General features: G+C 37.2%; 1 protein-coding gene across 5 annotated transcripts in view; it reads right to left on the reverse strand.

Annotated features, from left to right (window-relative positions):
• slc4a11 (solute carrier family 4 member 11) overlaps positions 1-27,855 on the reverse strand; it is a 66,462-nt gene that overhangs the window by 25,709 nt on the left and 12,898 nt on the right. For 3 of the 5 annotated variants that reach the window (XM_058795223.1, XM_058795226.1, XM_058795224.1), the window contains exons 2-6: positions 22,429-22,479; positions 19,976-20,098; positions 9,707-9,750; positions 8,505-8,733; positions 1,883-1,964 (exon numbers count right to left, since the gene is read on the reverse strand). In XM_058795223.1, the coding sequence (XP_058651206.1) occupies positions 1,883-1,964; positions 8,505-8,733; positions 9,707-9,750; positions 19,976-20,098; positions 22,429-22,479 (529 nt within the window). Of the gene's footprint in view, positions 1-1,882; positions 1,965-8,504; positions 8,734-9,706; positions 9,751-19,975; positions 20,099-22,428; positions 22,480-27,391; positions 27,420-27,855 lie in introns of those variants that run through there. The other 2 variants (XM_058795227.1, XM_058795225.1) reach the window with 2 other exon arrangements.

Consider the following 27,855-nt stretch of genomic DNA (forward strand, 5'->3'; position numbering starts at 1 on the left):
CCATGCTCAAACTGATCCAGCAGTATTTCATTATCACAATACCTCAAAGTCTATCAGAATTTGAAGTTGACTGTTTTGATAAGGTTTTATTCATTCGAGCAGTTTAATTTCAAAGTCAGAACAATGAATTTCATGCGAGATGGCAGGAGGACACGCCAGGGCGCATGTTCACTAGACTAACTGCTTATAGACAGCTGACGACGCATCAGCACTGTGAAGACATCTTAACCCAAGAGAAGGCGATAAATGACTTTTAATTGATGATTCAAGCACTCCCTGGCACAGAAGTGCAGTGGCAAAGTAATACTGGCAAAAGCTTCTACTTTCATAATGCATGTTTTGACCCGGCTCATCCCCGGATTGGCCTTCTTCACCGAATCTCTCAAACTGATTGCTTTTTTTTGACATTTTTTCAGAGAGACTCTGAAGCCTGCTACCTTGTTTTGTACGGAGGTGTCCTATGTCTATGAGTGTCATCTGATGTTGTACTCTTGCCACAGATATGTCTTCTGAGCATTCTGTACATTGACCTCAGAATATTTCCATTTATCTCTTTTTCTGGGCAGCATTCACTAGGAGAAACTGCTTGAAGCATCTCTCAAATCTCACTGGCTACCTGCTGAGGTTATACTGGACACATAGTTCTGGATCTTTTTTATTATAGGGAATAAAGAGTTTATGTCATATGTGACCCTGGACCACAAAACCAGTCATAAGTCGCATGGGTATATTTGTAGCAATAGCCAACAATACATTATATGGGTCAAAATTATCATTAAAAAATCATTAGGATATTAAGTAAAGATAGTGTTCCATGAAGACATTTTGTAAATTTCCTACAGTAAATTTATCAAAACATCTTTTTGATCAGTAATATGCTTTGCTAAGGACTTCATTTGGACAACTTTAAAGGCGATTTTCTTAATATTGTGATTTTTTGGCACCCTCAGATTCCAGATTTTCAAATAGTTGTATCTCAGCCAAATATTGTCCTATTTTGTTTTTTAAATGACCATTATGACTGGTTTTATGGTCTAGGGTCACATTTGTATTAGAACAGAAGGTCATTAAATTCATTTCACATTTATAACAACTGGACACAAATATGAGTTTTTTAAAACTAGGGCTGTCAATTGATATAAAGTAAAATCTAATTAATTATATGCTGAATTAATGATACCCAATAATATTTGCATATATTCATTTTTTACAAAAACATTTTAATTTAATTGCTAATCACTTAACACATAGTTTACATATTATTTGGATATAACAATTAAATGTATTTGTTTGTTTGTTTGTTTGTTTGTTTGTTTATTATTGTTAAATATTTAAATGTTTATATACAGTACACTATCCTTCAAAGGTTTAGTATTGGAAATATTTTATCATGTTTTTGAAAAACGTTTGAAATGCTTACCAATGCGGCATTTATTTGATAAAAACACAGTAAAATATTAATAATGTGAAATATAAAAATAACTTTATCTATTTTAATATATTTTAAAAATATAATCTATTCCTGTGATGGCAAAGCTGAATTTTCAGCAGCCATTAATACAGTATTTCAAGAAAGGTTCAAAAGAAAAGCATTTATTTTAAATAGAAATCTATTGTAACACTATACATGTATGTACTGGGAATTTTAATCAGTGTAATTTATTCTTGCTGAATAAATATATAGATTTCTTTAAAACAAATGTTACTGACCCCAAAATTTTGAACTGGACTTTTAAAATTGTTTTTATTAAATATGTAATTTAATTTGCCAGTCTTAGTTATAATAATTTTGTGGACTGTCTTGTGCAATTTCTTCAGACACCCCTGTTCTAGAACCTCTAAAAGGTCAGCATTTCAGGTAAGATAGGTTCAGGTAACTCACAGGATACAAAGCCAAGACTGCTGGTACTGGATCCCCGTGGCTGTGGCCGTCACACACTGCAGCGTCTCTGACAATAGATGCACTGTGAGGAGAGAAGGCAAGGGGTCAGTCGTGAGCAGCCATGCAATACGGACAATGGATGACCATGCATGAAGACAGAAACTAAACAATTCAAGTTAACTTCAATCTGGATGCCACTTCAAAAGTACTGCACATCATGAGTTTGACACCAAGATTAAGTCAACTGACTTTCACTGTACATTGTGACACACCAAAAACAAACAAGAGGATGTGAATTGATGGAAGGGCCGGTAATTAAATCGAAGTCCACTCATCTCCATGAAAAGGCTAATGCATATCAAGGTAGAACAGAAGCAGAAGCTTACCAGAGGACAATACACATCACTGCAGCCAGCGTGAGTGACAATGAAGACCTTTCCAAGAACACCACCAAATGTTTAATTCAAATTAATCAATCAGTGTGTGTGTGTGTGTGTGTGTGTGTGTGCGTGCGTTCCCTGCCCTCTGTCTTGTGTAGGTGTGAGCTGTCCAGCATATTAACAACAAGCAGTGTGAAAGCATGTATGTGTGTATACGTCCTCAGTCCGGCAGAGGTGACAAGTGTGAATTGTTCAGCATGACCAGCAAAAACAATGTGTGTGTGTGTGTGTGTGCGTGTTTTTGTGACAAATCAGGACATATTGTATAATGACAAGGGTATGACATAGGTATTACAAGGAGAAGGTGACTTTTCAGGACATTACCCCATGTCCCCACTTTTCAATACGCTTATAAATCACACAGAATGGAGTGTATTGATAATCTGAAATAGCACAAAGTTTCCTACAGTATAAAAAACATTACGCCTATGGGATGTCCCCACTTTTCACAAAAACGAACGTGTGTGTGTGTGTGTGTGTGTGTGTGTGTGTGTGTGTGTGTGTGTGTGTGTGCGTGTGTGCTGTTTAGCAGGCAGGATGGATGTCTCTGGCACACAGTCACACTGTCTCATCAATAAGACATCACACACTCACACCGTGGACAGATGGGTATCACCATGACAACACACTCAGCACCATCGAGAAATAGACAGGAAGAGAGAAAGAATGAGAAGGAGGGGAAAAGAGAGGGAAACGTATCAATGGAGCAATACAGGGCAATATGAAGACCGTTGAATTGGCAGGAGGACAAACAGCTGAGATAATTGTGTACTTGGTGTGTTCATGAAGGAAAGACCAGACCTCTTGCCACTATTCTTTTGGGCCATAAAAGCAAGTACACTAAGGCAAAAATGCACACCTTCACAAACACTACAGCTGGATGATATATTGAATATTTACAATACTGTATATTATTTTGTTGCTGATGGAAACATAACTAATTCTGGGATGTTTAAATGATTTTTGGCTATTACGTTTATAAGACTGTGCCAGTAGGACAGTTTCACGCTTGCTCATTGTGTCGCAACTTGTATGTTAAAATGTGAGTAGGTTGATAAGATAATGTGATACTGTCTCTAATTTAAACCTCTGTAGCAAAAAAAACAGCTAGAATTAGGAAGTGTGATTCATTTCCGTTAATCAGTTCAAAATGGCAGTTTAACCTCTGATTCAACAATCAGGGTTATTATAGTTAACTAAAACAACTTGAAATAAAATAAAATACAAAAGAATTATTTTATTTCAGCTAGTTGCCAAAGCAACATTTCTCATTTTCATTTAGTGTAACTTCATGTACTGTAATAATTGATGATGTACTAAAACTAAAATAAAAATGAATAAACAGTATACAGGCATATAAAAAAAAACACTGTAATAGTTCAATGATAGTATAATAGTATAACTATAATAGTCTCAGTGATACTAAAATAAAACTGTCAACCATTTGTGAAAAATATTAATAGATTTGTGGCATTTTACTTGATTAAAATGTTTAGTAAAAATATTATATTATATTATAATAATCTTATTATCATTTAAATTATAGTCGATATATATATAATATTCTTTCAAAAATTATACAATTATACATTGTATACATTGTTATATTGGATCATGGAAATAAGAATGAATAAATAATATTATTTTTGGATGATTTAGTTAGTAATATATGGAAATTATGTCTTGGTTATTTTCAAATAGTTTTTAGCTATTTGAAAAAAAAAGTATAGATATGTATACTGCATTTTGTCAAATAGCTGAAAATACCCAGATATAATGTTTTCAGCTATATTGTCCAGCCCTAAAATACACACATTAACATTCAGGCAATCATCTAGGCCAACCCCACCTCACCCCTTCTGATAACTGCCAGAGGCCTGGACATCAGGATGAAATGAGATGCTTTTATTCACACACACTAAAGACTTTTCCTCAAGATATTAAAAAGTCTGTTCGCTCCTTGTGTGTGTGTGTGTGTGTGTGTGTGCTGCATAAATATTAAGTAGAAAAAGACATCAGAATGACAGTGGACTTTTTCAATCACAACAGCGGAATCCATGCACAGCCAATCAGCCGAACGGCAATGAGGCAGGAATGAGAGAGAGAGAGAGGCAATGATACAGCCCAATCTAAAGCACCACCACGGGGAAGGGAATCACTCAGCATTCACCACCGACTCTTTTAAAACAACACCGAATCTTGTCATTTCAAATGTGTGGATACTGATTTCAAATTGGATTGTCACTGCATCAACTGGAAAATGCAGCAAATCGATGGATCTGAATAAGAAAACAGAGACTCGCATGTCTGTCGGACTAATGGTACGTGTCAATCACATCCACTGGAAACATCAGCACTCAGGGAGAAAACACATATGAATTGTGGGTAATATCCCACGTCTGATCATATCGTTCTTACCGTTGTCATAGAAAATGAAATTCGCCGACCTGTCTGTGCGAGAGAATTGGAGACACGCAGACGCACACACGCAGGCAAACACAAACACACACACACACACTGAGTTCAGCTTGGAGAGGAAAGAGTTAAAGTTAGGTTGAGCACAGAAACACATGTTGTGAACCCTAAAAGCAAGCAAAAAGAGTGAAACATCTCTCAGACACAAATTCAGATAACCCACCACCCACACAGACACACCGACCGAACCTCCCTCTCTCACTAATTGGGGCTGGGTTGTCAGGCAGATGCTCAGGTCTCTCTACGCTGATGAAATATGATTTTTCTCCATCTTTCATTGTGCTTGCATCTTAGCTGAATGAGATCTTTATTCCCATTTCATTCTAATTTGATCTTCAGACTGATAGACTTTGGGTTGCGTTTCTGTGTGTTAAAGACCTGCCGCGTGCACATACAATCAATGCGCTCACAATTAGATCCCATTCATGGATTCTCAACCAAATGATCATACATTATCATATTCATGACATTCACATTTCATAATCCAATCACACATCAGTTAATTTGCATGTTCCCAGGCTCATATCATTAATATGATTCTCGCTCACATGTGAGCTATGTATCCTAGCAACAGAGACAAGAGGGAATGTATCATCCCTAGACTTGCAAAAAAAACAAAAAAACAAGTCAACTAATGATAATTCACATCTCACCATTCACGCGATCCGACAGAGTCCGGGCACAGATTAGGTGCCGTGTTAGACCGGACTGGAGTGATAGCACAGTGAAGTCCAGGACTAGGCTTAATTGCTGCCCAATGATATTCTGTGAGTATTCAGTGTGAATTTGGCATCGATGATAAGAACACAGAGATTACTGGTGAGCCGGAAACGATCAATACAAATCCAGAAAAAGCGTGCTGCCAGCTTGTAAAAATCTCAGAAGGAAATGACACATTCATGCAGCCTGATAGTGTGATTATATATGTTGTGTTGTCATAAATATTTCATTTATTGTAGTGAATTTTGATTCAAGAAATCGTTTGGAAAGACTCTGAATGAATCTGTGAGCAACAAGTACGAATTGAATCATCAGGATAGAAAATATCGGTGAGTTTAGTGGTGTACAACATTACAACATATAATAGGCCAATCTGTGTCTCTCTCAGTGAAATGTTTCCTTTACCCTTGTCTCTCGTAAGTGTTTTTGGCAGGAAGTCCTAATTAGGTGCTTAATTTCAATGCTAGGGGTTTCAAATATGTATAAATCAGGAGATGAGACAAAAACACTCTCACTATACAGTCACCTTAATCATTTAAAAAAGGAGCATGAACTGAAAAATCAGTTTCTAATCTGAATCTCTGGTGGTGCAGCATCACCTCTAGCTGAGAGTATGCCAGAGGTTTCTTATGTTCAGAAGAATCTGTCCGTCTTCCTGAGAGAGAAGGAGTTAGTGATACGGAGACCAGCTGAGCTCATAAAGCAGGGATACTTGAATTACGTAGCTTGGGGACCATTTTTAGAAAATGCTGGGTGTCCAGGGGCCAGTGAATAAAATGACCCAGTAGAATAGATCTAATGATAGCTGCAGTAATGTGCAGTAAGCAACAGCAAGCACTACCAGCCTCACATTTGACCATGCTGGTCAGTCTTTAAAATACATTTTCTTGCTTCATAACAATAATGCAATACAATAAAATTAAACAGCATTTCATTAAAGTGCCCCTATTATGCCATTTTTAAGGTTGCTCATATTGTTTTATGAGTCTCCTAAAATAGGTTTACATGCATGCAACGTCAAAAAACACTCAAAAAATAGATGTAATTTTACCTAATTTCTAAATTATTCGTAAACGACTTGTGCGAAGCAGTTCAAAGAATCAGTCTCTCTAAACCCCTCCTTTCCATGAGCCCTCACTGCTGTGATTGGTCAGATGGCGCAGTCCTTTGTGATTGGTCTACGAAACGCCTATTTCCATAACGGAATGAAAAGATGGTATCGATTGTACCTTACCAATTCGAGCCGGAGTCTGATGATGAAACTGTTGAAGTGGCTGATCGACAAGAGACTGATTCGCAAGCATGACTGGAGCAGGATGTTTCTCAGTGGTAAGTGGTAAGTGTCAAGTGTTTACAAGTTTGTGGTAATAATCACTTCGTGACGTACAGCCGTAACAGAATAAGATTCGAATTCCTGACGACTCGTTTAGGCGACTGCGTGCCGACTCTTTTTTTTGATACACAATAACTTTATTTATCATGCACTGTCGGCTTCACAACTTTGCAGATAGTTTATGTTCATATACAGCTACATGACACACTGCATGAAAGGTAATATTCAAAAAGGCACAATAAGGGCACTTTAAATCTAAATAAATTAATTAAATAAAAAAAATAAAAAAATACATACAGTACATGTAAGCACAAATTGTGCACACAAAAAACATTGATAAAATTCATAAATTATTGTGTAGTCTGGAATACACTACACGAATTTTGAAACCTGAAACGATTTGAAAAAACTAGGCATTATACACTTGCCAATTTTGTAAATGGTTACAGAGAAAAACCCGGGCATCATACACTAAATGACTGAAGACCACACAATATTAGACTTTTCAAGTTGTCCCAAACACAACAAATTCATGCAAAAACATGCACTTCCTTGCTAGAAACGACACAAAATATCATATTTGACATCCTACAACTGGATGGACTCTTATGGTGTGTGCACACCAAAAGCGAAGCGAATCTTCGCATCGCGTTATCACACGAGATTACTCACTGTGTAATGCTCTCCTACAACCGGACGTGTCAATAAGCTCTTCGCTGACTGGCTTGCACAACAACGTGTTTATGCAAATTTGTTCGCATCACCCGGTGCAAATTCATGCCTGTTCGCATCTATGCATTGACTTTGTATGTAATCTACTCGTGCAATTAATTAAATTCACTTTTGGTGTGCACACACCTTTCATCTGAAGCTACAAAATCTGAGTCTGTCCCCATTATACATTATGTGGTTTTCTGTGAAATCCGTCAGCTCTGACTGACCAAAATCTGCAGACTTTCTGCAAATAGCACCAAAAATCTGTACAAAAGTGATGTAGTGTATTCCAGCATTAACTCAACTAATAAAGTTCAAATAATTTGTAAGAATTCTAATTTGGTTCTTGTATCTTAACTATTGACTCAAATATCTTATGTACTCAATCTTGAATTATACATTTTGTACTCATTTATATTTCATATTTATTGCAGTTTCCTTTCAGCTGCTCCTTCCTTAACTTTTGTGATTCATCTCTATTTTCTTTGACTTCATCACTGTCATAAAGGCTTGCGTGTCCTCTGGGAAGGTTTGACAATTCCAGTGAGTCTAATGTGTGAATGACTGGACAGAAGAGTGTTATTATCACCTGACTTCCCTTTATGGGGTCATTCAGAGCAAGTCCTCTCTCTGACACATCCTAGACTGAGTTTCAAAGCTATGGGGTCAGCAGGGATGGAAATGGACTTAATTATTGTTGAAGCTCTTTTTTCTGTCTGTCTCTGCACAGTTCCCTCTGTTACTCATTCTTCTGTCCCTTTTTTATGTAAAATCTGTATTATAGTTTATAAAGCATTTTAAATTAAAATAACGTTGACTAACGTCAAACTGCTGTGCTTATATCCTTTGAGGTGTCAGTCAAATCAGCTCTCTGAGGTATTGAGCAACCTTTCATAAGCTTTTCATGAAATAACACACAAATAAAAACAAACACACTCACCATTGACTTCCTGTGACCCTGCGTCTGTGAAGAGGGAGCTCATGATCTCCTCAAAGTTGCAGCTGGGCTCAGCGGTGTGAGGGTCCTGCGAGACGTGGCGGAGCATTGTCTTTAACACGTCGTCTAGAGAGGCCTCGTCCTCGTGCAGCAGAATACTGGCCCTCTCCAGAAACCCATCCAGATCCCTGTGAGCTCGCACTTCCTCCTCGAAGTTCATCAGCTTCACGTACTGAGGGAACACACAGAGGTACATGTAAGCAATGCTAAAAAAAATAAATAAAAAAATCTATATAGTAAACAACTTACTGTACAAAATTTTTTTTTATTCATATATTAAGCTGATATATTTTAAACAATCATTTTTTAAATTTTCCATGATGTATGATTGTATTTAAATTTATGAAGTATTTAAAATATATATTTATATTTTTTTATTTATATATAATTATTAAATAATATATTTGTTGTTTAACATATTTATATTAAAAAAGTATAAATTATTTATTTTTCAATAATAATTTTGATTCACTTTGACCGAATCACTAAAAGAACTTGAAAGACTGGTTCACTCAAATTGGACAGATAGAAAAACAAATAGAAAATCAAATAAAACATATAAAGTAAACTAATAAAAATGTCCTGATATTTCCATATTTTCCATTTTCCGTGATCCCAAACTCGTGAACAAGTCATTGGAAACTGTGTATTACAGTGTTGTTAGGTTTGTTAGAAATACAGTTTGTATGTATCTGATACTGTGCTGAAAATATTTCTATTTTGGATTATGGTCTAATTTTTTACAACATTTTTCATTACAAATTAAATTGTCAGCATAACAATTTGAGTGAATAGTTGAATAACTAATAATAATTTGAGTAAAAAGAAGTTAAATTAATTGTAGAATGCAGAATTCAGAATGCTACAATGTTAGATGAAACCTGATGATCGTGTTATCCAGTATATTTTTTTAACCATTTATATCATAAGCTTTGTTTTAAATTATTTAACTTATTTGCATATTTAAATCAAAAATACCAGATTTTAAAAAAGAGGTCTCATATCTTGGGGTCCACTGTATGTAGACTTAGTGTGTCAATACAGAATTCAATTAATGTGTAGTCACAGGTGTGCATATAACTTCAGACAGCGACTATGCATCTTATAAGATCTGTTTGGTATGTGGATGTAATAAAAAGTCTCACCCTTCGAGACGTGTTAAGCAGCACACAGCCATGGACATCAGATTCTGTAGGAAAGAGAGAAGAGGAGGCCTGAGGGGTGAATACTGTGTGCCAAAACAACAAGCATCAAAAAACAGCTTTTAGAGTTTTTTAAGAAGATAACGACTAGTTTCAAAGAGCTGATAGCATAAAATTGTTCAAAAAAACAGTGAACATAAAAGCCATCTGCATCAGAGAGCCCCTATTGTGATCTCCTCAATTTAACCCAACATCACAAATATCTGCTATGAAACAGTTCAGTCTCTGAATACAAAACAAAATATCACTCCCACAACACTGTTTATTAGTAACTGCCAAATACATCACAGCATACTCCATGGATCATGAGCATCGTCCAAACTCTGAAGGGACGGGATGTACTTGTGTACGCTCATGTGTTGCTATGTCCCTGCCTGTCCTTTATTTGCTTAATTCATGTTTGGTATTGTCCTCAGGTTTGCAGGTTGAGCTTGAAACCCTCACGTGATGGCTGCATGCTAAGTCCTCCTCCATATAGAGATTATATAAAGCAGACAGCCTTTATCAAATAGAGATCCCTCAGTCTCTGTGCGCGTGGCCCGCAAGAAGTCCTGCCCCTTGAAAAAGAGATATTCAGGCAGGATTACCACGACCCACGGCTGACTCCTCCGCTGCCTTAGCTCCAAGATTAAACAGCCCCTCAGATGGGTTTGGGATTAAAAGGGGAAAATTGAGAATAAAAGCACCACTTTAAAAGCACAACTTTGGGTTTTAATAAGAGGTAAGTCTATGTGTTAAACTAATAAGGTTACATAACCCCTCAAACCTTTTAATGGCTTACAGTCACCACGTGAAACCGGATATTTTATTCTCTCCTCTACTGTCCTTCTGTCCTTCACTTTTCCATTTGTCATCTGCATTTTCAGATGTTTACAAGTACGCAATATACATTTATCAATTGAGGTCACATCATGTTGAACTGAAATGTACTGCATTATCTAAGCTCCTAATTAAAGCTCAGTGAGTTGTCGGTATAAAACTCGAAACCACTGTATTAACATAAGATAAAAGGCAGCATTAATTGAGCTCGAACTACACTGGTGCAAACTCTAATCCAAAGAGAATTCAGCAATTAGCCAGTTATCAAAACCACATCCAATCAAACCAGCATCAATGATTTGCCGGAGGCTGGTAATAGTCAGACGTACTGTATATGCTCACCCCTGTGGTCTTCTGAAATGAGGAGCCAAAGCCCTTCTCTCTATTACTTATTTAGTCGAATGTAAATTCACGTTCCATTGAACTTTATAGTTTCATGGTTAAAATTTGGAAATTTACATTATACAAACTGTAATAATGCTTGTATATACAGTATGGGTTGTATATACTTTATCGTTCAAAAGTTTGGGGTCATTTTTCATTTTTGAAAGAAAGATTTTTGATGTTTTTGAAAGTCTCTTATGCTCACCAAGGCTGCATTTATTTGACAAGACATACAGTAAAAGCAATAATATTGTGAAATATTATTAGAATTTAAAATAATTGTTTTCCATTTGAATATGGTTTAAAATTAAATGTATTACTGTGATGGCAAAACTTAATTTTCAGCAGCCATTACTCTAGTCTTCAGCGTCACATGATCCTTCAGAAATTATTCTAGTTGTGCTGCTTACTGTTAGTGGAAACCAGACTCCGGTCCTGTGTCGTGCCGAATTCTGCACCCTGCCAGATTATGCATCCCCTAGTATTGGTAGGTTTAGGAGTAGGTGTGGGGGAGGGTTTAGGATTAGGGGTGGGGTTGGGATTGGGCAAACAGGTAGAGATTTCAACGAGGGGATGCATAATCTGGCAGGGGTGCAGATTTCGGCAAAACACCAGTTCCGGACCCAGAGGGAATTCAATCTGGACCCGCCTCCATTTCATATTTCAACAGCACTAATTTTGTGTAAGGAATTAAAAGTGTGGATTTCCTACTTTGATAAACTCATGTTAAACTTGTAAATAATTTGTTTAGTTTTTTTATGTCTTTTTGGAGATTGTCCAAAATGAAAGCGAAGAAGACGAGATATTCACACTTTTCCTGCTTGACATTGTTGTCATGACATCCAGTGAGCATTTGACATAATCGGGCGACACTTAACCGCGGTGTAATGTGAGGTTTTTTTGGGTTTTTTTTAATGTTATCACTTAGATGTGGCCATTTGTAGCAGTGTCCAGGGTTCCCCATACACTGAGTTGTGGCGGCCCATCGCTATATCAAAACTGACCGCCACAAATGGATTTTCCAAAAGGCTTATATATATATACACAGTATCTCACAGAAGTGAGTAAACCCCTCACATTTTTGTAAATATTTTATTATATCTTTTCATGTGACAACACTGAAGAAATGACACTTTGCTACTAAGTAAAGTAGTGAGTGTACAGCTTGTATAACAGTGTAAATTTGCTGTCCCTGCAAAATAACTCAACACACAGCCATTAAATGTCTAAACCGCTGGCCACAAAAGTGAGTACACCTACACCCCTAAGTGAAAATGTCCAAATTGAGCCCAATTAGCCATTTTCTCTGCCCGGTGCCATGTGACTCGTTAGTGTTACAAGGTCTCAGATGTGAATGGGGAGCAAGTGTGTTAAATTTGGTATTAATCGCTCTCACTCTTTCATACTGGTCACTGGAAGTTCAACATGGCACCTCATGGCAAAGAACTCTCTGAGGATCTGAAAAAAAGAATTGTTGCTTTACATAAAGATGGCGTAGGCTATAAGCCAAGACCCTGAAACTGAGCTGCACCACGGTGGCCAAGACCATACAGTGGTTTAACAGGACAGGTTCCATTCAGAACAGGCCTCGCCATGGTCGACCAAAGAAGTTGAGCGCACGTGCTCAGCGTCATATCCAGAGGTTGTGTTTGGGAAATAGACGTATGAGTGCTGCCAGCATTGCTGCAGAGGTTGAAGGGGTGGGGGGTCAGCCTGTCAGTGCTCAGACCATACGCCGCACACTGCATCAAATTGGTCTGCTTGGCTGTTGTCCCAGAAGGAAGCCTCTTCTAAAGATGATGCACAAGAAAGCCAGCAAACAGTTTGCTGAAGACAAGCAGAATAAGGACATGGATTACTGGAACCATGTCCTGTGGTCTGATGAGACCAAGATAAACTTATTTGGTTCAGATGGTGTCAAGCTTGTGTGATGGCAACCAGGTGAGGAGTACAAAGACAAGCGTGTCTTGCCTACAGTCAAGCATGGTGGTGAGAGTGTCATAGTCTGGGGCTGCATGAGTGCCGACTGCACTGGGGTTTGAGGAAACATGCCCTGCGTCCCAATGTGCATACTATCCACCCTATCTGCCCTAAATAGTGTTAAAAATGACTAATATCACATAGAATTTAGCATGGACAGTGTGTACATTGGGAAGCAGGCTTGTTCTTTGCAATCGTCATTGAAACTCTGTAAACTTTATTTTTGTCCATCTGTGTTTTCAATGCATTTTTTGCACATATGAGCCACCGGTGCACACTACCGTATGTCCCGTCTCCCTCTATGAACGTACACAATAAGAAGAAACAATCTAAAATGCTTTGAAACTTCATACTACTCAAAAATGAATGCGATATGGTGATTTAAATGGTGTTTGCACTTTACTTTGACGAGCCGCTCCAGCGCGCACGCGCTTCAGATGAGCAACGCAATCAATCCCAGTTCTAAAGCCCCTTTTACACAAAAACACAGCGCGGCTATCGCTTTCTTTCATTTCGGATGCGTTTTATACAGTCAAGGTGATGCTCGTGTCATGGACTAGAGGCGAACGTTACCATAGTAATCGCAAAGCGTGACAAAATGACTATTCACTAAAGTCAGCTCATCCAAAAAATTTTATTCTGTGTCTGTTAACTCACATGTTGTACTCATGTTGTTCTCTCACGTCAAGCTCGCTTTTAAACGTTCGTGCGCTGTAAAGTGTGCATTATTATTATTTCCCATTTCATATTTTATAGTTATTTCCTATTTCATAGCCCGCGTCTTGTTTTTTAAATGCAAAAATGCATTCTCTGTGAAATAGCCGCTTAGGACACAGCTCACGTGCATGAAGCGCCATCTATTTCCCTAAACCACCACAGGTCCGATTTTCTGGCACAGAATGAGAGCTTATTAAATAACGAACACGATTATTTATTTTTGCTAATTATTATTTTATTTTCGTTAGTTTTTCAGTTACTGTTGTTAGTTTCGTTTAGTTTTAGTTTTTCATTTATTTAGAAATTTACATTTTATTTCAGTTTACGAAAATGTTTTTTGATCAATAGTTTTAGTCTTAGTTTCAGTTTGTGTTTACGAAAATAACCTTGGTGGCCACACAAAATATTGACACTTTGGGCCCAATTTGGACATTTTCACTTAGGGGTATACTCACTTTTGTGGCCAGCGGTTTAGACATTAATGGCTGTGTGTTGAGTTATTTTGAGGGGACAGCAAATTTACACTGTTATACAAGCTGTACACTCACTACTTTACATAATAGCAAAGTGTCATTTCTTCAGTGTTGTCACATGAAAAGATATAATAAAATATTTACAAAAATGTGAGGGGTGTACTCACTTCTGTGAGATACTGTAGCTAATTCGTTGAATAGACATGGGCACTGCACGTTTCAAAATGTGGCGCTGGTGTTTTTATACAGTCATGGCCAAAATATCGGCACCTTTGGTAAATACGATCAAAGAAGGCTGTGAAAATTAATCTGCATTGTTAATCCTTTTGATCTTTTATTAAAAAAACCATCACAAAAATCTAACCTTTCATTGGATAACAAGAATTTAAAATGAGGGGAAATATCATTATGAAATAAATGTTTTTCTCAAATACACGTTGGACACAATTATTGGCACCCCTAGAAATTCTTATGAGTAAAATATCTCTGAAGTATATTCCCATTCATATTCACAATTTTGAGCACTCCAGGGTGATTATGAACATGTAATTATCCAGCCATGGCTTCCTGTTTCACAGAAATATAAATAGGAGGGAAAAACAAAGCCCAAATTCCCTTAATCATCCATCACAATGAGAAAAACCAAAGAATATATTTCTGATGTGCAGCAAAAGATAATTGAGCTTCACAAATTAGTGAAGTGGCTTTAAGAAAAGAAATGAAAATTCCCATTTACACCATCAGGGCAATGATTAAGAATTTCCAATCAACATAAAATGTTATGAATGTCTATATCGTCCTAATGCACGGTGAGAAGGAGAGTTTGAGTGGCTAAAGACTCTCCAAGGACCACAGCTGGAGAATTGCAGAAAATAGTTTGAGTCTCGGGGGTCAGAAAACCTTAAAATAAAAAAAATTGTCAAACAGCACCTACATCACTACATGTTGTTTGGGAGGGTTTCAAGAAAAATTCTCCTAGCTCATCCAAAAACAAACTCCAGCATATTCAGTTATCAGACATGACTGGAACTTCGAATGGAACTGGCTTCTATGGTCAGATGAAACTAAAAAATTAGCTTTTTAGCAGCAAACACTCAACACTCACTTTGGTGAACACAGGCATAAAAAGTACCCCATGTGTACAATGAAATATAGGCCCACAACATCAAAAATACAGCACTATATTTCTGCTGGAGGTCCTGGACTGTCACGATCTGTGCGGGGAGGAACGAGGAGACGTGGAATACACAAAACAATCTTTAATGAAGTCCTTAAACAGGGTACATCCAACACTGGGAATCGCAGGAAACACACGAACTGAACAAGTACACCCAACAAACATGAACTAAACCGACAGGGCTTTTAAACACATGACAATCAGGGAAAAACGAAACACACCTGGAATCAAATCAACACAATCAACGGGAGACAGAAACTGGGTCACGGAGCACATGGGGAGCAAAAACACAACAAAAAAAGTCCAGGGGGATGACATGGACATCTTGTTTAGACAAATGGCATCATGGATTCTATCAAATACCATCAGATAAAAAATCAACAAGTGACTGACTCTGTTAGAAATCTTATAATGGGCCATGTTTGGATCTTCCAACCGTACAATAATCCAAAAACAAACCTCAAAAACAACACAAAAATGGGTCACTGAGCACAAAACCAAGCTTCTGCTATGGCCATTCCAGTCCTCTGACCTGAACCTTACAGAAAATGAGTGGGATGAACTGAAGAAAACAAGCACCAATATGGAGCTGGGAATCTAAAGGGTCTGGAGTGATTCTGGACAAAGTAATGGTCTCTGATCTCTTGTCAGGTGTTCTCTAACCTCATCAGAGCTGCTGAACTGGCAAATGGAGGTTTCAAAAAGTATTGAATAAAAGGGTGCCGTTAATTGTGGCCAATGTGTATTAGAGAAAAACATTTATTTCATAATGATATTTCCCCCCATTTTAAATTCTTATTATCCAATGAAAGGTTAGATTTTTGTGATTTTTTAACCGATTTTAAAACCATGGGAGACCACAGACATGAAGACAGTTAAAGGAACTTTTTTTGGAAATAGGCTCATTCTCCAACTCCCCCAGAGTTAATAAGTTGAGTTTTACCATTTTTGAATCCATTCAGCCAATCTCCGGGTCTGGTGATAGCACTTTTAGCATAGCTTAGCATAGATCATTGAATCCTATTAGACCAGTAGCATCGCGTTCAAAAATGACCAAAGAGTTTCGATAGTTTTCCTATTTAAAACTTGACTCTTCTGTAGTTATATCGTGTACTAAGACCGGCGGAAAATGAAAAGTTGCGATTTTCTAGGCCGATAGAAGGGTGTGTTGTTACAAAATTTGACACGTCCTCCCATCAGATGTTTAGATAAAAAAAAAAAAAAGAAGTCCTTAGATGTTGTATTCTGGATTCTCCAAAGACTGATTACATTAAGTTCAGTGATAAATTTATTCAATAACTTAGAGGATGGGCTAGCTGTAGTATCAGGGTGAGATTTATCCAGTGCAGGATTTAAAACAGCATTAAAATCACCACCCATCACTAAAGGACAATCCATCTGCTCAAGTTATATATTGGAAATATTCGTGAAAAATGCACTGTCTGCCTCATTCGGGCAGTAAATGGAGACCAATGCTAACCTGTCATTATGTATTTTACAGCGTATAAAAACAAATCTACCTTCATCATCATTCCTGGTATGTTCAATAGTTAAATGTAACTTCCTATTGACTAAGATAAGCACCCCCTTAGTTTTATTAGGGGCACAAGAGAAGGCTGCCAGTTTGTAATACTTGTTTTGAAAACGTGCCACATCGCATTGTTTTAAATGAAACTCTTGTATCAGGGCACAGGAAATCGATTCACGGTGCGAATATTCTAATATCCGGGTACGCTTATACTATTACCATCTTTTGCCCTGCAATAAACATTTACTCTACTCTCTTTTATAAGATGAAGGGGGGTGGGGGGCAAATCGGCCAAAAAAAAAATCGACATAATTTATTGGCCATTGGCTGCCCTGATTTCTAAATAGCAGCATCGGCCAGAGAAAAACCCATATCGGTCGACGTCTATTGCCGACACTTAAATTAATTGTTTTGCCACTTTTGCACTTGTTATTAATGTATTTTGAATGCAAAAGGCACTTTATTTTTCCAAAAATTTGTGTTTTTTCCAAAAATTTGTTATGCATGTTTATTAAAAACAAGTTTTGTAACAACCAATTGTTCCGGTCCGGACCTTTGACCTTGACATTGATGAAAATTGAGATTTGGACCTTTGAATAAACACAACACAAATAACATAAATTGGAGTACAAAACACCATAATGTTTTGCCTACAATAATAATGACTACAATAATACAATGACAAGCACATTCCATGTATCATTTATTCCAACAAATCCTCAATAAACACTGAGAGTGTGGAGAAGGTTGTGGACATGGTGATGAATTTTTAATTTCGACGAACTGCATGATTGCTAAAAACTGGCTCACTTACAGGTAATTTCTTGTTTTTCAAGAAATTTGAGTTAATTTGGACGAAAACAGAACCTGGTCATGGCAGTGGATGAGCTGTTACTCTGACATCAATCCATCCATTTCCTCCAGTCTGACACATGCAATCAAATTTGTAAAAGAGTAATTGGCCAATCATTGTGCTGCTAAGAAGGACATGCATTCCTCACATTTACGCCATGCTACATGATGTTGATGAGAGCTCACTGGGCTCAAGGGAGGCAAAAGAGATGCTGCCTCCCTTTAGAACTGGTGTGTGACTGTGTTACTTCAGAAAAATGAGTGGTTTAGACATCATTTGATCTCATATTAGGTAATATTTGTTTTGCTTTATTTTTGTAGTGTGTAATTATTTCTCACCACCCCTGCCTCGCCCCCAGCAATCAAGCAGCATTAAAAACCCAGCAGTTTGCTCAATAACATGACTGGGTGTTCGCTTCGGCCAACCGCTGAAATCATGGGAATTATCACTTAAAACGAAATGTTTGGAGGCCCTGGTTTATAAATATTTAAACACACACACATACATACACACATGCGTGCATCCTACACAGTTCAAACTCTTAGCAGTATGTCAGAGGAGTGGAATTTGGTTTTAATCTAGACAAGTGCTGACGGCTTGTGCGCCGAGGATGACAGAACATCAGACCGGATGAGACAACGTGTGAACAAACCCCACTCATCCTAATGTGAGCCCACCAAATGCACAGCAGGATTCACTCACGCAGAAAAGAGAATTTAAAACAGAACTAACTGTATTTGAGTAAACAGAGAAGGAACATTTGCTTGTCTAATTCTGGGTCACCTGTCTAGTGATATTACTGAAGCTGAGCTCTCTTTCAACAGCAGCAGCGCGTTAGGGCAAATAGCAACCCTAATAATAGATATGTTACATCATACATTAGATATTATACATTTCAAATGTTTTCAGTTATGCAAAACAGTAAATGCAGCAAAAATCTCTAATGGGGCTATATTGTAGCATATTTTTCCTCCCTTAACGTCCAATTATAATGTTACTAGAGGTTTCTTGCACCAAAAGAAGTTCTTGTTTTACATGGCCATTTTCCAGCCTCTTTCTGATCCATATTAAACAGGCTGTTTTCCCAGCTGTACCAATAAAACTTCTATATGTAATTGATTTGTGATTAGCTAAACTCCATGTAATGGTGTAGTGCACTTTCGTTGTTCATCAGGACAGGTCTTTTTTAAATACAAATTATACGTATGATGTTTAGATCCATTACCAGTCATTTATAAAGTCAGCATAATACTGTAGCATAACAAGTTTTACAATATAATCAGAGCTGCTATTATGATGATCTTATTTTTTTTTCCCCAGATGTGGACAAGAATCAACAATTAATCTTGGAGCATGTGATTCACTGGCATATGATTCATTGGTACTTATGTACTTATGTTTTTAAACGCACCTTTTTGCAGATGTGGCACACATCCAACATACAGATTTATGAGAGACAACAAAAGCTTTGTTCGGACAGGACTAGATTTACCTGAAAAGGTTAGGTAAATATGCATTGTACAAAAACACATTACAGTATTATCCTGTCTTACCATGCAAATTGCCAGTTTTTTTTTTGGCAAATTCAGTCCTCTGAGAACTGTAATTCAGTGTCTTTGACTGCAGTTTATTATTATTTCTCATTATTTATTTTGACCTTTGTTGAATACTGTAGCTAAACGTTTCTTGTTGTGCTGCCTGGTGAACCTTCATTATGGATTCAGACAACTTTAATGGCAACTTTCCTAATAAAATATCAGTTGGTGGTTCATGAACTGCTAGCGTCTGATTTAAAAACAGAGTTATATCAATAAACAGTAAAGTTTATAGACACAAAACAATGATGAATGATGATGAGAAATGTTGAATGCAATAACATTTGTTTTCCAAAACAATGTCCATTCTTCCTTGAAGACTTTACAGAATGTTAATCAGCGGTTTAAAAGCAACTATGTACTAAGAAGTCAATTACAATGGAGATGTTAACGGTTTCCACTGTTTTTTGTTTATTTTTCAATTGTCATCTTTGATTACATTTTCCTGGAGAGACTGAGGACAGAGAGAAGAGAAGACGACTTTGTGTGGTTTTGAGTGACAACAGGTGACCTGTCACCGCGTGTGGGTTTGGTGGGGGTGCCGCGACATAATCACAGCACACCTGAGACTGTTGCCGTGGCAACAACTGACCTGCTAACCTGAGCATCTCCAGAGCTAATCAACAGCTCTGGGTCTAACTGCCATCCCACCCTGAACTCGCTCGCAAACACACACATTCACTGACCTGTCCCTCCTTGGTGTGTCTGGTTGCCGTAGAGATGAATGTCATCTCCTGATGGGATGGGAGAGTCCTGGCCCTCCTCTCGCTCCTCACTCCCCTCCTCTTGTTCTTCTCTCTCCCTCTGTTCTAAGAGCAGACACACACACAAAACAGCCTCAATCTATACTTTTTAACACATATTTTAACACACACAAAATGTTTGTATATATTACATAAAAAAATGCAAAAATGCTACGGTAAAAACATTTTGGTAGTTTAAGTTTCTTGGTATTTTAACATTATATCACTTAATGAACTAGCCTATATGATTATAAATTGTGAAATATACAAGCACTAATATGCAGTGCTGGGGAGAAACTAGCTACATATAACAGTGTTACACAATTCAATTACAAAATAAAGGTAGCTGTAATCATGTAACTGAAAAAATGTGTAATTAAATTAGTTACTTATGAAAATGTTAACAATTACATCTGAATATTTTCACACACACACCCACATACAGATTTAATTGATTTCTTTCCCAAATTGCATCAACTGCTTTCAAATATGAAACAACAATGTTTAGGACACAGAATAAGAGTCATGCTTATTCAATAACAGTTTTATTTCTTGTTTGGGTTTATGTATATTTTTTTCCAAAGAATTTTTAGATACCAGTGTTTCCTGTCGTAGCTCTGCAAAGGTTTGATTTCAAAAACAGTATCATAGCTATTAAACTATTTCTAGTTATGATTTTGAATCTGTATTCAACCTCAGAACAATCTCTAAGTAAAACAAAGTGCCAAAGTCAGATTTTGTGGTGACTGTGCTTTAAAATTAAAATAGTATAATCCTAATTCAAGTGATGAAGGATTTTGAAAGTGTTGAGTACTACTGTAAAGTTAACCTTGCCTGTGTTTAATGTTTTAAAATGATTAACAGTTGAAAACAGTAATCAAAAAATAATCAAATGTAATCAGTTACATTACTTTAAAGTAATTGAACTAGTTACACTACTTATTATATTTTAAATATGGTAACTTGTAATCTGTAACCTAATACATTTCCAAAGCAACTTTTCCAACATTGCCAAAATGCCATCCTGTAACACCGGAAACACTGTCATCGTATTTTCACAGTGAATTTCTGGCAACCACAGCTGTAATTTTTTTACTGTAAATTTGACAGGATATCTTTTACAGTATAGCAAAGGACACAATATTTATTTACAACAGCACAATATTCATTTACTCTTCATATAAATAAAAATAAATATTCAATTTCTACTAATCCTTATTAATATTGCTGAATTTTTCATATCTACATACCTTCACTGTCCTCTGCTGACCCTATAAATTACTGACAAACTCATATGTTAAAGTTGCAATTAATATACATAATTAATATGCTACACTGTACATTCAATCCATCCATTCTGAACTGATATTTCCTCAATTCCGTAATTGACAGTTCCTCAACGCAAACACTACAAGGCTTCAATAATCCATAAATGTATCTCTTTTTTCCCGTTGAATACAAAGTGTTCTTGGGGTTTAATACCCCACAGATGTGACTGTGTAGCCAGAGTGTGGCTGAAGCTGTGATTTATCCACACATGGCAGCTCGTTATTGTTCTCGCTTCTCTGGCTGAATGTGGCATGTGAGTGGCTATCGGTTCCATATCTTTCTCCTCATCTATTCATTTATTCACTAATCCTTCCCTCTATTATTCTCTATGTAAAGCTGGAGAGGAGAGGGGGCTGTTAATCCATGTGTGCTCATTGACTCTACCGCCCTGGACCTACGGTGAGCGGGCGAAAGGATATTCCTCTCCCCGACGACGGCGCTCCCCTTTTTTCCCCTTTTCTCGCTCGCTCTTTCAAGCTCAGCGCACCGTAGTTGATCATATTCATAAGTGTTTGATTCACTGAAAGCCTATTCATGAACAAATTAACTCATTTATTGAAAATACCCCCCATATACTTTGTTATAATTACGTACGCATAAACAAGAGCCCCTTGAATTGAACTGAGAGAGAGAGAGAGAGAGAGAGAGAGAGAGAGATGGCATAAACAGTGATTTCTGAAATGGCATAATGAGAGAATACTTGAGAAATCTGAACATGCCACAAGCTTTACTTGCACTAACAAAATTTACACATTTAATTTTACAGACAACATTTCAGGCGCTTTCAGACCTTTTTTTTTCCTTTGCTCGGATTTTGCTGCATTGGGCTTCAATGCAGCAGAATCTGAGACAGATAACTTGTCTCTCTTTGACGCTGATGAGAAAACTAGAAATATTACAATTTTAATATTCCTGTAAATCAGAAATGAGGGAATGCTTTAAGTACTGTAGGAAGGAGTTTCCTTCTGCCTGTGTTTTACTCCCAGCTCGACCTTCACACCTCTCCTCCAGGCCATGTGTTGAACAAACAAACACACACCAACCAACTCCTACACACATTCACTCACCCATCTCTTGATAGAAGTATCCATTCTTAGCCATCCCTGAGGAGGGAGCCTCTGCAAGAGAAATTAAAACCACATTTAACAAAAGACTTCAAATAACTATGAGTGTGTGTTAAATAACACAGCGCAAGTAAGTGTTTCGGATTACCGTAAGAGAATAAAGCAGGTTTGATCAAGCACTGATTCTTCAATACTGGGACAAAATAGGCTACAAAAATAAAAGGTTATCTATCCAGGAATTATTATGGACTAATCTGTTCAACATGTTCAGGTGCTGTCTTCAGCCTCTATTTTCTCCCAAAATGTGTTTTTCCTCTCAATAAATGTCAACACCAACAGATACAAAAATAATGTGCAAAATAGTTATTATGAATATTAATTCATAATTTGGAAGAAATTAATTAATAAATTTGGAATAAATTAATTTAGACTACAGGATAGTTTCAAACTGATACTCAGCTCCATCTATTGAATTGTCACCACACTAAAACAGAAAATATTACAGTTTTGACAATTTGTTTGTTTTTATTTGAATGCAATATTCAATTTAGAAGCATTTCTTTCAAGGGTCGGTTGCTACTACCAAGATCAATTTAAAAATAGGGATATGATTTAAAAATTCTAAATTTATTTACAATTTAGAGTTGACATATTATGGCTGTGATCTGTGAAAATATAAGCATAATTACTTACATTTATTTATTTATTTTTATTAACCCACTATTAAACTTGTCTGTTTGACTTTTTGAACTCATAGCAGGTTAAATATCTAAAGAGGACCTTCAGGATGAAGACTTTGACAGATTTTTAAAAGGTATTGGTGTTGACAAATTCCTTTTAAAAAATAAATATTTTTAAAATTAACCTTCTGTCAGGACATAGTCGTAATATGCATATTTATATCTCTGTTGTTTTTATATTGAATATACATTTTGAAAGATATGAAATTTTGAGTTATGGTCAAAGGACAATAATTTGTGTACAGAACATTCAAGTGTTAATCTCTGATTTCTTTCAAAGCTGAAAAATAAAGGCAGGTGAAGTTGTCCCATGTCTCAAGAATCAGTGTGAATATGCAAACATGAATATTATGCCATAAACTAGTCATGCCCTTATGATGGTCACTAAACAGCCACACACACCCCAAAGCACAATTACACTGATAAACACTCAAGTATTTACTCCAACATGCTCACACTCAGGCATAAACACATGCACATGGAACCAGCACACATACTCCCACACCTGTGGCCTACATTCATTTGGTGCTGTTTAAGGAGATATTTATGAGGTGAAGTCAGCCGTGACTGAGGTTTCTCTTTTCCCACTTTCTGACTCCCTTAATTGTCAGGTACCTCTCTTTCCAGCAAAACACACAGTCTAAAGAGAGTACGCATGTACGGCTGGCACAAGTGTACCACAGCACTCACATTTTGGAGCATGAAAATAATACACACACCCACACACACACACAAACTTGCACATATCTTGTCCTGTTGTACAGTGAACAGACTACATCAGAAATACTGACAGAGAGTTTGTCTCATATTTCTCTTCAGTGACAGCCCAAAAACACGAGCTGCTGTGCCGTTATATTCTGCAGGATGTAAAAAAGCAGAATGTGTCAGCGCAGGAAACAGACTGTCTGAATATAAAGCTGATATGAAACTCCAATCAGCTGAGACTGGCCAGTCCGAAATAAGAAGCCTCTGAATGCCTGACAACCCTCATAATGTGCTTTAAATTAGCACTTATTTAAAATCAATAAAAACCCTCACTGAAGACAGAAGATTCATATATAACAGACATAGCTAAGCTAACATCCTTATGCTCATGTCACTAACTAAATCATTTTATACAAAGATTTCTTGAGGGTTATTCTGACAGCTTTTGTATTAGTAATTTGACGCCAACAAAAACAAGGTTGTGAGCGATAGAAGAGCAGTCTGTTCAATATGTCGTACTGTCTCAAGGCAGTGTGATCTCATTAGTATTGTGACAACCCACAGACACACACACACATACACACGCACGCACATTAGTAAATGAGCGAAACACGTTGATGTTACACTGTAAAATTAAATAAACCTGCATTTAATATGTCTTACTTTCATCATTTACTAATAAACGCCACGTAACTGAAGTCTTACAAGGCTTTAAGTTTTAGATGCTTTCAGTACGTTTACATTAAGAAACGGGTATTTAAATAGGGTACTTAAAACACACACTTTTTTACATTAATTCAAGGCCTTAAACAACTGATTTTGTAAAGGGTACAAATGTCCTTTTTATTTAATCTAAAGGAAGAATGAATGGGATTTAAATGCATAAATTACAAATTCCATCACATGAATGATATAGGCTCTTTTCGATTTAAAACTGAAATATGACACAAAAAGTAGTGTGAACAGTAAACTCTTCCTCCTTTGATTTGATTTGCCATCTCAAACATTTTGACACTGTTAGACTGTAGAGACAGACTATCCTGAGAATTAAAATTTTTAAAAACATTTTGTCATCCTCATAACACAGAGAGTGGAGCGTAATAAAGCGCAGCAGATTGGCATCAAGCATGTCAAATATTGGAGGGGGGACCATTTGGTCATATCTGATTATTTTTGGGGCGGCGGGTAGTGAGGGGCTTGTCCCCATCAATGTCTATAGTGGTTACGACCCTGCATTAATTTAACAGAATTGTACATGTGTGAAAAGGACCTGTTGCCGGAATGCCAGTAAATCAAGTTAAAGGCCATTTCTGACAAATGACATCTTAACGGCATTTTGATGCTGATGTGAATGTGTTTCAATACAAATATAAGACGGGAAGGTGTTGGATTTAATAGATTTTGTACATTTGCTGAAAACAGTAAATTTAATTTGCAATTTAGCAGGTTCTATGTATGAAAGTGATTGGTGTCCCTTCAAATGTACAAAAACGCACATACAATTAACACATGCTTAAGTTCTGAATCATGTCTAATTTTTACAACCTGGAGTTTTTAAGAAGACTTTTGACTACAGAAAACATGTTTAAACTTCTATTTTTGCTTCTGAATAATCAAAACCCAGGTACATCACAATACAAAACAAACCTAACCACAGTAAAAACAAACATATCCTATGCAGTCTCATTGGTGTTTGTGTCAAATCAAATATAGCGTTTACACTGACTGAGGTATATGATCACAGTAAAAGCCCCAAGGTCACAGTATAAGGTCACCCTCCCACAGTATATGACTATTCTCAGACAGCAAACAGGCAGGTTTTTGCATTTCACCTCACACACTGCTGTTACATGATGCTTACAACCCACCCAGCTCTAATCAACGACTTGCACTAGCATTTGCATAAATGGCTTGAGCCAGCAAACCCATAATTCTTTAAATGCCCTCCCGTCGTAACATAATTTAGGAAGCCAAGAGTAAGCTGGTGAGGCAGATGGAAAAAACGACTCTCTCCCTCCCCTGCCATTCAAAGTCAGTGACGACACAGCAGCCGATTGGTATTCTGTGCGTGTTCCCGTCAGAACCGTCCCTACAGACAAAACACCTTCAGCCCAGCCATGCCTACAGGCCCTCCGGAGGGGACACAGTCACTGTGCTATTTACCCCTACTCTGACCTTTCACTGGGTACTTCGTCTCTGCTGCCTCCAGCTATGGGTACTGTGTGACCAACCTTTACCAACCCCTGGCTCAACGTCTGATCCGAAGATATTTCTCTAATGCCACGTTACTGCATGCTTATTTCCACCGCAGATACCCTCACAGTTCGACTGTCAATATGCAAAGGAAGCGAGCAGGACTGATAGAGGAAGTGGTGCTGCAGCACTTTCAGCCTTAAATCACTCAGGTCCAGGGACGGCAAGCATCACACTTCCTTTTTAGAGGTTACTGTAGATACGGTACGCAGTAGGGTTGTGCTGACAGACGATAGTATCGTGTATCAATGATAGTCAAAGATATTGCCTGTGGCTGATGCCTTTGACGATAGATGATTATTATTATTATTATTATTATTATCAGGCTAGTAATATTATGGCTTATTTGTTCCATCATATTTGTTTTTCGGTAATTTTACAGTGTTGCGTGTATCACACACGATTCTGTTGACTTTATGAATGCAATGACCAATCAGAGGCATCTAGATTAGTCTGAAACAGCAGAGTTTTGTTGTTCAGTTGCACACACTCGCTGACTGAATTCTTCTCTCAACAAAAACAATAAATTGCAGATCTATGTGCGATGTAAGTATAAGAGATTTATTCATTATACAGTGTAGATAGCTTCACTGATTATAACGGGAGTGTTTTTCATGCTAGACTGAAGTCAGTGACGATGTTCTTTGATAATGTAAATGTTCTTTGCTCATTTTCTGTAGCTGCTGTTTGAATTACAATAACTTACAATGTTTCTATTAATACAAATTCAGTCATATTAAAAACATTAATTTCATTAGTTGTAATTTCAAAAACATTAGTTGGTTCACTTTCCGGCAATGAAACTAAGTAAATAATGAAATAAATTTGCACAATAATATCATGTATCGCGATCTCACAGGCTGACAATATAACAATTGAGCATATCTCCCAACACTAGTACGCAGACCAAGCCAAAACAGACGAACCACAAACAGATCCGTCAAGACGTGTTGTTATTAATTCACCTTTACCGTTTTATTCGTTCATGTTTAAAATGCAAAACTCTCTCGTTTTCAGTCCTGCTTTTCTTCACAGTATCTTCTATAATCACATTTCCTGCAAACCAGAGGAAAAAAATATTTTTCACGTGGAGACGTGATCAAAGCCAATGTGTTGAAAGAATGAGAGATAAGAGGAGGGACAAAAAGACTAAAAAACAGAAAAGCTGTTTTTGGAATAAATCTTGATTAAAACAAATCCTGCTAATCACATTAATGCAAGGAAACATGGACAAACGATAACTCAAATCTAAAGTGAACAGAAAATACCTGGTGCAGGCTGGGTAGCGAACAGGCTCCTAATATCTGATCATCATTACTAACACAGGAAGTGCTGTCTTGGCAAACAGGAAGCAAGAGCTGGCAGAACAGGTCTTTGTGTGCGTGCGTGAATATTTGAACGTCAGTGTAGTTTTACTTTCAAACACACGGATCATCATTGTTTGCATGTGCATTTAATACCATGACTAGATTCAGTTCAGCTACAGAGATAAGCTGATGTGTGAGTCACAGACTGAAGCTTAGTAACCAGCGAGTCCTTTCCCTTTACAAACACACACACACAGGCAATTTCAGGCTCTCTGCGCCAGTGAGCAGTGAGAGGGTTGTCTCTTTAAAGCTTGGTGGTCTGGTTGTTAAGAAATACTCGTGTATGTGGTTAGTGTGCAACAAAACCACAAACAGCCTGTGCATCTATTCAGTTTCGTACTCAAGATAAAGAGCATAAAACATCA

Source organism: Onychostoma macrolepis, chromosome 13, assembly GCF_012432095.1.
Source record: "Onychostoma macrolepis isolate SWU-2019 chromosome 13, ASM1243209v1, whole genome shotgun sequence".
Classification (NCBI taxonomy): domain Eukaryota; kingdom Metazoa; phylum Chordata; class Actinopteri; order Cypriniformes; family Cyprinidae; genus Onychostoma; species Onychostoma macrolepis.